Genomic DNA, 14587 nt, shown 5'->3' on the forward strand with positions numbered 1-14587 from the left:
CCCCTTTCGCCTCCGGCAGCCCCTCCCGCGGTGCCTGCTTCCCCGTCCCCACCCCCGCTTGGGCCTCCCTCTCCTCTCCGCACCCGCTCCGGTCGGGTGGTCCGGGCACCTGCCCGGTATCGCGCTGAGGGTTCTGGGGGGGGTCATGTAGGGGCACAGGGATTGGTCCAGACCATCGAACCCTCTGATTGGTCGAAGAGGTCAGGTGGTGCGCAGGGGAGGGAACAATCAGTCTGGTTTTGAACTCCAAGAAAGACAGTTGAATTTATGGTTGTCTGTCGTTTACAGCGTTGGTTTTGTCACGGTTGTTAGCCTTCTAATAAACGTCTACCTCAACGCACATCGCCTTACGACTCGCCATAAGTCTTTACTTTAGAGGTACTGCTCAGATACAGGCCCTTCGGCCCATCGAGTCCGTGCCGACCAACGATTTCCGTACACTGGCCCCATCCTACACACTAGGGACAATTTACAATTTTATCAAACCCAATTTACCTACAAAGCTGCATGTCTTTGGAAAGTGGGAGGAAACCGGAGCATCCGGAGAAAATCCCAACACAGGTCACGGGAGAACGTGCAAACTCCGTACAGACAGCACCCATAGTCAGGATTGAATCCGGGTCTCTGGCGCTGTAAGGCAGCAACTCTACCGCTGCACCATCGTGGTGCCCTATTCATTGCTAGATTTAACCAAAACTTGGTATCGTACTACTTCCCAATGAAATTTAAACTAAAATATTTCACTGTTTAAAATGAAACAAAAACAAAGGAACAACATTGAGGTTTATTTGGAGTACTGTGAACAGTTTTGGGCCCCATATCTGAGGAAGGATGTGCTGGCTCTGGAGAGCGTCCAGAGGAGATTTACAAGAATGGTCCCAGGAATGAGTGGGTTAGCATATGATGAGCGTTTGTCGGCACTGGGCCTGTACTCACTGGGGTTTAGAAGAATGAGGGGGGAATCTCATTGAAGCTTACCGGATAGTGAAAGGCCTGGATAGAGTGAATGTGGAGAGGATGTTTCCACTAGTGGGAGAGTCCATGAGTAGAGTCCAGAGACTCAGAATAAAATGAACGACCTTTATAAAGGAGATGAGGAGGAATTTCTTCAGCCAGAGGGTGGAGAATCTGTGGAATTCATTACCACAAATGGCTGTGGAGGCCAAGCCAATGGATATTTTTAAGGTGGCAATTGATAGATATTTGATTAGTATGGGTGTCAGGGGTTATGGGGGGGAAGGCAGGAGAGTGGGGTTGAGAGGGAAAGATAGATCAGCCATGACTGAATGGCGAGGTAGACTTGATGGGCCATATGGCTGAATTCTGATCCCATAATTTATGAAGATGATCACATTTTTTATTAGCACTTAAAACATTTTATTTGAATGCATTTTAATACTGTTAAAACGTGTCCAGAAAACATAATGGCAGTTTGAACAATCAAAATTGAAGAAATTATTAAGTAAAATAAATCTTTCTGTCAATTATAATGGGTAGATTTCATAAAGAACCTCGATGTTGAAAAACTGACTGCACCTTTACTGGGAAGGACTCCTCCAGTGATTATTTAGTTTGCATAGTTAGCCAATGATACATCAATAACTACCACTAAACCTCCAAAACAAAAACACAAAGTAGATCTATTTTTAAAACATTGAATTTGTAGACACCTGCAATAATAATAATGCCTGAACAAGTAAAATTAGTGAAAAATCTCTTCCTTGGATTTTACAAGAAAAAATTAGTTTGAAAAATACCATAGAAAATTAATTTCCTTTCAGTTAAAACAGTTAAAATTTGCCCTGAGTGTTGCTAAACATAATGATTTCACTTGTAAAATAAATATCACAAAACTGGCATTTTCTGAAATTATTATATTTGAAGAACTTATCAATGAGTTAGAATTAAGTAAAAAGTTATTTGGTAGTTTAGATATTAGGTGGGATAAAAACACCACATGCCTTCAAAAAATTAACTTTTCTAACAAAAGTTACATCTCAAATTACAAATGGGACACTTTGTTGGATCAACGAGACAGGGACTATCCCACCGTTTAAGAAACAGTTGGACAGGTACGTGAATAGGACAGGTTTGGATGGGTATGAACCAAACGCGGGCAGGCTGGGATATGTTGTGGGCAAGTTGGACTGAAGGGCTTGTTTCCACACTGTATGACTCACTCTATGACTAAAGTTTAGAATTAAATTTTGAGTGTAGAAACTAAAGGGTAATAGGGTATACCACCTCCAATCTGAGGAAAAAAGCTTTATATATCCGTACTTGTTGATCTCCCTACTATTATCGGTCCAATCTCGAGTCTTACTTGACTTTTAGACTTTACTTTAGACTTTACTTTAGAGATACAGTGCAGAAACAGGCCCTTCGGCCCACCGAGTCTGTGCCGACCAGCGATCACCCCGTACACTAGCACTATCCTACACACTAGGGACTATTCACAATTTTACCGAAGCCAATAAACTTACAAATATGTACGTCTTTGGAGTGTGGGAGGAAACCGGAGCGCCCGGGAAAAAACCAGGGTGAATGTACAAACTCAGTGCAGAGAGCACCCGTGGCCAGGATCGAACCAGGGTCGCGAGGCAGCAAATCTACCGCTGCGACTCCGTGTCAACTCTGATTAGTTCTTCGGAGATCAGCCAAGGTTGGCTGGCTTCTACAACACAGTGTGCTGTTCCCTACAAAATGCACAGCACCAGATCTCTGCTGAAATACAACTGCAAGTAGCATTGACAACAGTCCATGCATGAGTCTGCTGCATCCTAATCCAGAACCAGAGGGTCTATACCCTCTATGCCTTTAAGGTGAAGGGGGAAAGATTTTATAAAAATCTGAGGGGTAACCTTTTCACACAAAGGGTAGAATGTGCATGGAACGAGCTGCCGGAGGAGGTAGTTGAGGCAGGTACTATCACAATGTTTAAGAAATATTTAGATAAGTACATGGATAGGACAGGTTTAGAGGGATATGGGCCAGGCGCAGACAGGTGGGACTAGTGTAAATGGAGCATGTTGGTCGGCATGGGCAAGATGGGCTGAAGGGCCTGTTTCCATGCTGTATGACTCTAAGATTCCTCACCTGTATTAGCAAAGATTCATATCCATTAATTAAGAGTTTTCTTTAGGAACAACTTTACATTTATGTAACTGTTTATCAAAGTGCTGCACAGAAAATCAGAACAAAATAAATCTCCCGTAATGCTGAAAATTTAAGTCACAATATGCAAATAATCTAAACTAAGTACTTAGTGAAAAATTAATTAAATTTCAATCAAAAATAATACTCGACTGATGTAATCTTTAGTCAGCACAGTTCCAATCCAACTGGTCTTGTGTCCAGGAAGTCATGGACAATGGGTTAAGGTAAACGATTTTCACATTTTAAGGGTGGCACAGCTGGTAAAGTTGCTGCCTCACAGCACCAGAGACCCGGGTTCAATCCTGACCTCGGGTGCTGCCTGTGTGTGGAGTTTGCACCTTTTCCCTGTGACCTCGTGGGTTTCCTCCGGGTGCTCCGGTTTCCTCCCACATCCCAAAACGGGTGCCGGTCTGTAAGTTAATTAGCCTGTTAATTGCCCCTAGTGTGGATGAGAAAGTGGGATGAAACAAGTGTGAACGGATGATCGATGGTTGGTGTGGACTCGGTGGGCCGAAGGGCCTGTTTCAATGCCGTACCGTTGTATCAATCAATCAAGTTGAGTGGACATACAGTACTTAATATCTTGTGGCAACTATGTTCTCCCACATTGTCTGGGGAAAAGAATACATTATACATATCTCTTATATAGATGTATATATATATATATATATACACATATATACACACACACATATGTGTGTGTGTCTGTATATTAACATGTGTGTGTATGTATACACACACACACACACACACACACATATATATATATATACATATATATATATATACACACACACACACACATATATATATATATACATACAGACACACACGCATATATACATATGTGGGTGTGGGTATATATATATATATATGTGTGTGTGTGTGTGTATGTCTTTGTGTGTTATGACTGTCTATATATATATATAGATAGATCTATCGAAAGATCAGCCTTGATTGAATGGCGGAATAGACTTGATGGGCTAATTCTGCTTTTACAACTTATGAATATATATATATATATATATATACTGTATATATAAGAGTAATTAAAAGCAGCACCAGTTTTCCCATTCATTGTACGTGCTACTGTTGGGACCCATCTTTGGTCTGACATCATTTAAGACTTTGAGGAGGATTCCTTGAGTTAATGTTTGGACACCTTCACACTGTTTGCCGTCAGCGTGACTTTCTGAGTTAACAGAAAGGCCGAATCCTTCTCGTAATAAGCCGCTTCGTTCACGAACACGGGGTACACAGCTCTCCTGCCGCTGTAAGGAATGGTCTTGCCATCCAAGGTCAGGAACGAGGGGTCACCCGGATTCAGCTCTTTCCAGTCATTGTCCTGGCAAAGAAACGAAAAAGTGTTTATTTAACTACCGAACGTGAACACTAGTGCCAGAGTCTGCACCAAAGATACTAGAGGAACAAGATGGACCACTCCGTTAAAATCGCCTATACTGAAGTGTAGTACGCAAAGGAGCGTAACGTCCGCCATTTTAGTAAGCAAAACCCGCCGTTCGCTATGCCTCTCGCAGTGTAATCAGTGTTGTGGTGGAACAGTATGTGTGATGATACCATTAAAATGCAGAATATATCTCATCTATAAATTCACAGATTTTTGTTATTTTTCCTTTTAAATGTTTCTGCAAGTTTCTGCCTACTAAAATGGCCGCCGTGACATACTACGGTTTTTAAGGTCGAGTGGTCTATCTTGTTCCTCTAGTATCTTTGGTCTGCACTTGTTGTCCACCCTAACTTGCCCCCAAACACAGAACATAGAACAGTGCAGCACAGGAACAGGCCCCTCGGCCCACAACGTCTGTGCCGAAGGTGATGCCAGGACCAACTCTTATCTGTCTGCATATAATCCAAATCCCTCCATTCCCTGCATATCCATGTGCCCATTCAAAAGTCTCTTAAACACCACTACAGGTGTTCCTCAACTTATGATGGGGTCACGTTCCGGGAAACCCATCGCAAACCGAAAATATCATACGTCGAAATGCATTGAATACACCTGATCACGTGGCCGGAAGTGGGCGGGGGCTCGCCACGGGTCACTGCCGTTTGCACCATCGCAAAGTCGAAATATCACAAGTCGAAGCATCACAATATCACAAGTCGGTAAAATATTGTCTTCTCTATATTAACTTTATTAACTTTATTTATATGCTGTAACTGTAATTCTTTTTTTGTGCACAATCCGCAGGCATTGCCACTTTCATTTCACTGCACATCGTGTATGTGTATGTGACAAATAAACTTGACTTGACTTGATCGTTAGTCGGGAAGCACCTGTATTATATCAGGCCCCAGCAGTGCATTCCAGGCACACACCAACCTCTGGTGTAAAAAACCTGCCCCGCACATCTATATCCTAAAACTCTTGTTTGTTTGTTTGTTTGTTCCTGTACTACAGCCAAAACGGTACACGATAGCGCGACAATTTTAGGCCCACCTTAGATCACCGTCGTCCCTTTGGTGCTAATGGAAGAAGTTTCATTGAAATCGGTGTTATATTTTTAAAGTTATTCACATTTTAAAGTTTAAATCTATCTCCTAGAGAGGGAGGGGGTGGAAGGAGGGGGGGGAGGGAGGAGGGTTGGAAGGGGAGGGGAGAGGGGGTGGAGGGAGGGAGGAGGGTTGGAAGGGGAGGGGAGAGGGGGTGGAGGGAGGGATGGAGGGTTGGAGGGTTGGAGGGGGAGGGGAGAGGGGGTGGAGGGAGGGATGGAGGGTTGGAGGGGGAGGGCAAAACGCTTCTCACCGTACCTCGGTACACGTGGCCATCATAAACTAAACTAAACTAAATTGGTAACTTTTGTTGGATTAAAAGCAATGAATCTTGCAACCTGTTGTGCACTCACACGTACAACTTAGACGGTGGTTGCGCAATTTATACCTCGGTGGTCCAATGTAACAATTAACCAACTAATCTGGCTCAGAAAACACACATCGGACCAAGGAATTAAGTCATAGGTAGCCCCACAACTCAAAAGAATTGGTCTTCTGACCTTAACAAAGTTATGGGACAAGGTCATTCAGAAAGCTGTGTTGCTCTGTTAACCTGGGTGAGGTCTTGTACATTTGTCAAACATTTATCAAACCCGACATTCAAACGTTCAGCTCCTCTTATTAGTTGACGAGGGTAAAGCCAAGGATATTGTCCATTAGGGTTGCCAACTGTCCTGTATTAGCCGGGACATCCCGTATTTTGGGTTAAATTGGTTTGTCCCGTACGGGACCGCCCTTGTCCCGTATTAGGCCCGGACGACGCTGTAGGCCCAGACACTGTAGGCCCGCACACTGTAGGCCCGGACACTGTAGGCCGGGGGCCGCAGTAGTCCTGGACAGTGTAGGCCCGGGCGTCGCCTTACGGAGGTTGCATAGCAACCCGCCTCCCAGCCCAGGCGGCCGCCATTGGTGGAGCGGGAGCACGTGGCCGCTGGCTGGGTGAGGTCATGTGGGGCGCGGGTCGGTGTTGTCACCCTTTGTCCCTTATTTGGGAGTGAGGAAGTTGGCAACCCTATTGTCCATATGGACTTCAGCAAGGCATTTGATTAGGTTCCGCATGGTGGGCTGCTCTGGAAGGTTAGATCGCATGGGATCCAAGGAGAGCTAGCTGACTGAATAGAAAATTGGCTTGATGGAAGAAAGCAAAAGGTAATGGTGGAATATTGACGCAACAATCATTTGCATAATGTGATCATTTGGATAAATCTCTTCTGCATCCCTCTACTTGAACGAAGGGCAGATTTCTCGAAGGCAAGAGAGTGTGAGCCAGCCAACGGTGAGGAATACCCATTTCACACGTACCTGCAGCTGAGGGTGGATTATGCCAATAATCTGCCCTTCCGAATCCCTGGGGTAGTTGACCTTCTCAAAAGCCTTGTAAACGTCAAGCGTGCATGGTGGAAACTCCTTGCCTACATGGATATAAACATTGGTCCCATGAGTTTCGTTTAGTTTATAGACAATAGACAATAGACAATAGGTGCAGGAGTAGGCCATTCAGCCCTTCGAGCCAGCACCGCCATTCAATGCGATCATGGCTGATCACTCTCAATCAGTACCCCGTTCCTGCCTTCTCCCCATACCCCCTCACTCCGCTATCCTTAAGAGCTCTATCCAGCTCTCTCTTGAAAGCATCCAACGAACTGGCCTCCACTGCCTTCTGAGGCAGAGAATTCCACACCTTCACCACTCTCTGACTGAAAAAGTTCTTCCTCATCTCCGTTCTAAATGGTCAATGGTGACCATTTAGTTTAGTTTAGAGACACAGTGCGGAAACAGGCCCTTCGGCCCACCGAGTCCGCACCGACCAACGATCACCACACACTAACACTACCCTACACACGCTAAGGACAATTAACATTTGCACCAAGCCAATTAACCTATGCACCTGTACGTCTTTGGAGCGTCGGGGGAAACCGAAGATCTCGGTGAAAACCCACGCAGGTCACGGGGAGAAGGTACAAACTCCGTACAGACAGCACCCGGAGTCAGGATAGAAACCGGGACCCGGGACTCTGGCGCTGCAAGGCAGCAACTCTACCGATGCGCCACCGTGCCGCACTATCACAGCTTGAATCACAGAAGGATTTAGACCAGTGGTTTAGACCAGCGGGCAGCATAGCCGGACTCCGTTAGACCGCGGACGGTCGAGGGAAGAAGCTGCCGCTGAACCCGGCCCTGCTCATCCCCGGCTCCTCATGGAGGTCACCATTGATCGGGTAGATGCACAGAGTCTCTTGCCCAGAGGACATAGGTTTAAGGTGAGGAGGGAAAGATTTAATGGGAACCCGAAGTGTAACTTTTTCACACAAAGGGCAGTGGGTGTATGGAACAAGCTGCCGGAGGAGGTAGTTGAGGCTGGGACTATCGCAATGTTTAAGAAACATTTAGACAGTACAACGATAGGACAGATTTAGAGTGATATGGGTCAAAGGCAGGCTGGTGGGATTAGTGTAGATGGGATATGTTGGTCGGTGTGGGCAAGTTGGGCCGGGGGACCTGTTTCAATGCTGTATGACTCTGTGACTGTAGCTTCCTTGGGTCATCTCCATGACTCACTCTCCTGCTGTGTCTCTCTGGATCACCGGCACATTTAGCAAGCTAACCTTCTGTCCCTTCATCCACGACTTCATTGGTGCTCCATTCCAAATAAAAGACAGGTACATGGATAGGAAAGATTTAGAGGGATGTGAGCCAAATGCAGGCAGGTGGGACTAGTGCAGATGGGGCATCTTGGTCAGCATGGGAAGGTTGGGCCAAATGGCCTGTTTTTAAGTTGTATGACTCGATGGCACTCAAAACATCCTACCAACGTTAAATACCCATCTACGCCCACTCTCCATTTCCCAATAGCCATCCCATCTTCTATCCATGCCAACAGGTCCTTAGAATGACCACACAAAGAACTGCAGATGCTGTTTTACAAAAAAAAAGACACAGAGTGCTGGAGTATTTAAGTGGGGCAGGAAGTACCTCTAGAGAACATGGATAGGCAGCCATTTCTTCCACGATGTCATCCCTTTCCTCCTGTCTCCTTCCACCTACATCCCTTCCTCTGGCTTCACATTTCATGCCTCGTCTCTCTTTATCTCCTTATCTCACAGCCTTTTGTCCTTTCATCTCTGGCATTTGTCCACCCACCTGCCAAGCAACCCACCCCCCCCCCTCACCTGCATCCACCTATCACTCGGCAGGCTTTGTCCCGCCTCCACCTCTCTTCCAGCTTTCTCCCCCCTCGTGCAATCAGTCTGAAGAAGGATCCCAACCCAAAATGTCACCTATCCACGTTCTCCAGAGATGCTTTACCTCCCCTTCCCATTCCCACACTGACCTTTCTGTCCTGGACCTCCTCCATGGTCAGAGTGAGGCCGAACGCAAATTGGAGGAACAGAATCTCATATTTCACGGGTAGTTTACAACCCAGTGGTATGAATATCGTTTTCTCTAACTTCAAGTAACCCTTTCATCCTCTCTCTCTCCGTCCCTCCCCCACCATAGTCGTTGTACTAGTTTCACTGTCGTCCTGGTGAGTTTCATCGTCTCGTTTTCATCTGGCCCACAGCTAACAATGGCCTGTTTCCTTTATCATCATTACTTGTTTGCATATCTTTCAATCATTTGCTCTATATCTCTCTAAATCACCATCCATATCTCTCATTTCCCTGTCCCCTGACTCTTAGTCTGAAGAAGGGTCTCGACCTGAAACGTCACCTATTCCTTTTCTCCAGAGATGCTGCCTGACCCGCTGAGTTACTCCAGCTTTTCCCGTCTTTCTCCGGAGATGCTGCCTGACCGGTTGAGTTACTCCAGCTTTTCCTGTCTTTCTCCTGAGATGCTGCCTGACCCGCTGAATTACTCCAGCTTTTCCTGTCTTTCTCCGGAGATGCTGCCTGACCCGCTGAGTTACTCCAGCTTTTTCCTGTCTTGCCATTGTTAACAGAATGACGTCTGGATGGCAAGGGTTAAGAGGAGAAATTATTGAAACTGGAATTGTACTGGTCGTGTGTTTGTAGGGGTAAAGGTTGATCTGATTCAGGTTTTCAATGAATGGTGGAAACAAGATGAACTAGATAGAGCCGGTTGTGGAATTCAGGCCGAGGGGACATAGTCTAAAAATTCCCCAGGCAGAGAGTGGTAGGAAATGCAACTCTCTACTGCAAACTGTAATACAGTGTAGATACTAGGTTAATTATTCATTGAGAATCTGATGTTGCTATCTTATTGCTAAGCAAAACTATTCAAAGGTAAAGAAGGAGACAAGTGGTATTTGGAGTGGGGCCACAGATTACCAACAGCATTGACAGGCTCAAGGACTTAAAGGGAAAGCCCCCATTTAGTTCTAGTTTTAGACTGCTCTTAAGACTTTAGACTTTAGAGAGACAGTGCGGAAACAGGCCCTTCGGCCCACCAAGTCCGCACTGACCAGCGATCCTCGCACACTGCCGCTATCCTGCACTCACTAGGGACAATTTGCAATTTTACCAAGCCAATTAATCTACAAACCTGTACATCTTTGGAGTGTGGGAAGAAACCGGCGCACCCGGAGAAAACCCACGTGGTCACAGGGAGAACGTGCAAACTCCACACAGACAGCACCCGAGGTCAGGATTGAACACAGGTCCAGCACTGTGAGGCAGCAACACTACCGCTGCGCCACCGTACCGCCCTCAATACGCCACTGTGCCACTCTTTAGACATGCAGCGAAGAAACAGGCCCTTCGGCCCACCATGGCCGCGCCGACCAGCGATCATCCGTACACTGGTGACAATTCACAGAGGCCGGTTAACCTAAACACCTTTGGAACCTGAGAGGAAACAGGAAAAAAAACTCCACACTGACAGCACCCAAGGTCAGGATGGAACCCGGGTCTCTGGCGCTGTGAGGCAGCAGCTCTACTGCTTGTCGGTGTGTCTCCATTTCTACTATGCCATTGTATGGCAGCTCAGTAGCTCCATGTTATCCCCCTTTCTCATCCACTCCCTGCACAGCAGGGGCCATTTCACAGAGGGGCAATTAACCTACAAATCCACACGTCTTTGGGACGTGGAGGAAACCCAGGTGATCAAAGGGAGAACGTGCAAACTCCACACAGGTAGCATCCGTGGTCGGGATCGAACCCGGGTCCCCGGTGCTGCAAGGCAGCGGCTCTACCAGCTGTGCCACCGCACCGCTCTGAACCAACACTGGCAAGGCTCGATCTCACCTTCATTGTAGAAGTGTGTGAAGTCCAACGCGCTATTGACCAGCTTCCTCATGCTCTCCAAAATGTTTGCCCTCACCACACCCTGGGGCTGGGGTCCCACTTCCAGACCTGTGGAAGGCAAAGGGAAAAGACATTTCACACGGTGGTGCAGCGGTAGAGTTGCTGCCTCACAGCACCAAAGACCCGGGTTCCATCCAGACCGCGGGTGCTGTCTGTACGGAGTTTGTACGTTCCCCCCGGTGACCGCATGGGTTTTCCCCGGGTGCTCCGGTTTTCTCCCACACTCCAAGGACGTACAGGTTTGTAGGTTAATTGGCTTCGTTAAATTGTAAACTGTCTCTAGCGTGTGCAGGATAGTGTTGGTGTGCGGGGATCGACGTGGACCCGGTGGGCCGAAGGGCCTGTTTCCGCGCTGTAACTCTAAATTCTGAAGTCTAAAAGAAGGTATTTGACATCCTTGCTCATTCTGACCTATCCCCACTCACCCTCCACGGTGCACTCTGAAATGGCCTCAGTTGTACCACCACACTGTTTAAACATAGAGCATGGAACAGTACAGCACAGGAACAGGCCCTTCGGCCCACAATGTCTGTGCCGACCATGACGCCAAGACCAACTCTTATCTGCCTGCACCATAATCCATATCCTTCCATTCCCTGCACATCCATGTGCCTGTCTTAAAGTCTCTTACACGCCCCTATCATATCTGCCTCCACCACCACCCCCAGCACCCTCTGTGTGATAAACATCTTTAAACTTTGCCCCCCACACCTTAAAACTATGCCCTCCAGTATTTAATATCTCCATCCTGGAAAAGGTTCTGACTGTCTACCCTATCTATGCCTCGTTAATTTTATACACTTCTATCCGGTCTCGCCACAACCTCTGGCATCCCAGAGCAAACAATCCGAGTCTGTCCAACCTCTCCCTGTAGCTAATACCCCCTAATACAGGCATCAGGAAGGGCCCCGACCTGAAACGTCACCCATCTTTATCTCCAGAGATGCTGCCTGTCCCGCTGAGTTACTCCAGCATTTTGTGTCTATCTTCGATATAAACCAGCATCTGCAGTCCCTTTCTACACATCATTCTTGGAAAGCTCCTCTGAACCTAATTTGAGGAAGGACGTCCTTGCTATTGAGGCAGTGCAGCGTAGGTTCACCAGGTTAATCCCCGGGATGGCGGGACTGTCATATGAGGAAAGATTGGAAAGGCTGGGCTTGTATTCACTGGAGTTTAGAAGGATGAGAGGGGATCTTATAGAAACCCGTATAAAATTATAAAAGGACTGGACAAGCTAGATGCAGGAAAAATGTTCCCAATGTTGGGGCAGTCCAGAACCAGTGGACACAGTCTAAGAATAAAGGGGAGGCCATTTAAAACTGAGGTGAGAAAAAACTTTTTCACCCAGAGAGTTGTGAATTTGTGGAATTCTGTGCCACAGAGGGCAGTGGAGGCCAATTCATTGGATCAATTTAAAAGAGAGTTAGATAGAGCTCGAGGGACGAGTGGAATCAAGGGGTATGGGGAGAAGGCAGGCACGGGTTACTGATTGTGGATGATCAGCCATGATCACAATGAATGGCGGTGCTGGCTCGAAGGGCCAAATGGCCTCCTCCTGCACCTATTTTCTATGTTTCTATATTTCTATGCACCCTTTCCAAAGCCTCTACATCCTTGTGAAGGCTCAGTGAAAACCTCATGTGCTGGTACAAGTGAGAGTCGTCATTGTTCAGTTTCGGTACATGTGACTATGAAACACTCGACTCACTTGACTTGATAGGGGGAAAGAATAAAATCCTGTAGGAAGGAACTGCAGATGCTGGTTTACACTGAAGGTAGACACAAAATGCTGGAGTAACTCTGAGGGTTAGGCAGCATCTCTCTGGAGATAAAGAATGGGTGACGTTTCGGATGGAGACCCTTCTTCAGACTGAGAGTCAGGGGAGAGGGAAAAACAGAGATATGGAAGGGTAAGGTGTGGAAACGAGACATCAAAGGGAACGTAGATCAGGGAAAATGTAGAATAGATCATTGGTAGCTAGGGGAAGATGGCAATGGAAGCATACAATGATAAATTAATTTTAATTTCCCAACGGGATCCCACCACTAGCCACATCTTCCCATCTCCAGCCCTTTTCGTTTTCCACAGAGGGAGACGTAGAGTTCTCTCATTTTCACACCTTACCCTTCCTTATCTCTAGTTGCCCTCTCCCCAGCCTCTCAGTCTGAAGAGGATTCTCGACCCCGAAATGTCTCCCATTCCTTTTATCCAGAGACTAGACCAAGTGGACCTGTTGGGCCCAAACTTCTCCTGCATTGGTGCAGTAACCTCTCCTCCCCCTTTCCCCTCCCCCCTCCCTCCCTCCCCCTCCCTCCCTCCCCTCCCCTCCTCCCCCCCTCCCCTCCCCCTCCCTCCCCCCTCCTTCCCACTCCATCCCCCTCTCCCCTTCCCCTACTCCATCTCCCTCAACCTCCCTTGTTCTCCCTCCTCCCCCCTCCCTCCCTCCCTCCCTCCTCCCTAGGAGATAGATTTAAACTTTAAAATGTGAATAACTTAAAAAATATAACACCGATTTCAATGAAACTTCTTCCATTAGCACCAAAGGGACGACGGTGAGTAAGGTGGGCCTGAAATTGTCACGCTGCCGTGTACAGTTTTGGCTGTAGTCCGATCACAAACAAACAAACAAACGAGAGTTTTAGTATGTAGATGTTGCCTGTCTCACTGAGTTTCTCCTGCATTTTGTGTCTCTCAAAGAATAGAATCGGACAGACGTCCTGGACGAACTGAATCTGGCAGAGTAAACTCAACCCCTTAGACCTTGCAAGCCCCTCCTCACAACATCAGAAAGCAGAGTATCAGGTGAGTTGGGTTTGCCTCACGTGGCTGATGGACTCTAGCCTCTCACATCTCATGACTTCCATGCTCCAGCTACCCTTCCCAATCAAAGAGCCCTCTCCTCCAGTTCCCCCCCCCCCCCCCCCTCGACTTTCAGTCTGAAGAAGGGTCCTGACCCGAAACATCACCCATCCCTTTTCTCCAGAGATTCTGCCTGACCCGCTAAGATCCCCCAGCACTTTGCATCTATCTTCAGCATATACCAGTATCTGCAGGTCCTTTCTATACAAAAAGTCCTCTAGTCCATTTATAATAGTTTGGTACTTTGAATCGGCTCCAAAATGCATTAGCTGGGGTACGAGGGTCATGAAAAACAATGGACTAGGGGCAGCACGGTGGCGCAGCGGTAGAGTTGCTGCCTTACAGTGCCAGAGATCCGGGTTCCATCCTGACTACGAGTGCTGTCTGTACGGAGTTTGTACGTTCTCTCGGTAACCATGTGGGTTTTCTCCAGGTGCACCGGTTTCCTCCCACACTCCAAAGAGGGAGTGGATGAAACCTAATCCTACTCCAGGAAGGGAAGGAGGTTTGGAGACAGCACATGGAAATAGGCCCTTCGGCCCACTGAGTCCACGCCGACCATCGATCCCAGTTTCGATTCCTACACATTAGTGGAAATTTACAGAAACCAAATAACCTACAAGCCTGCACGGCTTTGGAATGTGGGAGGAAACCGGAGCACCCGGAGAAAACGCACCCGTGGTCAGGATGGAACCCGGGCCTCTGGAGCTGTGAGGCGGCAGCTCAACCAACTGCGTCAGTGTGTCGGAAATTTTCAGCATTCGGCCGTCTAATTCACTGCAAAGTCCAC

General features: G+C 47.3%; 1 protein-coding gene across 1 annotated transcript in view; it reads right to left on the reverse strand.

The window, feature by feature from the left end:
- Nucleotides 1-850: 850 nt before the first annotated feature.
- Nucleotides 851-14587, reverse strand: part of aspa (aspartoacylase) — a 31870-nt gene continuing 18133 nt past the window's right edge. Inside the window, exons 4-6 of the mRNA XM_078422187.1 lie at nt 10875-10982; nt 6973-7082; nt 851-4501 (exon numbers count right to left, since the gene is read on the reverse strand). Of these exons, the coding sequence (XP_078278313.1) occupies nt 4304-4501; nt 6973-7082; nt 10875-10982 (416 nt within the window). The 3' untranslated portion in view covers nt 851-4303. The remainder of the gene's footprint in view (nt 4502-6972; nt 7083-10874; nt 10983-14587) is intronic.

This window comes from Rhinoraja longicauda, chromosome 26, assembly GCF_053455715.1.
Source record: "Rhinoraja longicauda isolate Sanriku21f chromosome 26, sRhiLon1.1, whole genome shotgun sequence".
NCBI classification, from domain to species: domain Eukaryota; kingdom Metazoa; phylum Chordata; class Chondrichthyes; order Rajiformes; family Arhynchobatidae; genus Rhinoraja; species Rhinoraja longicauda.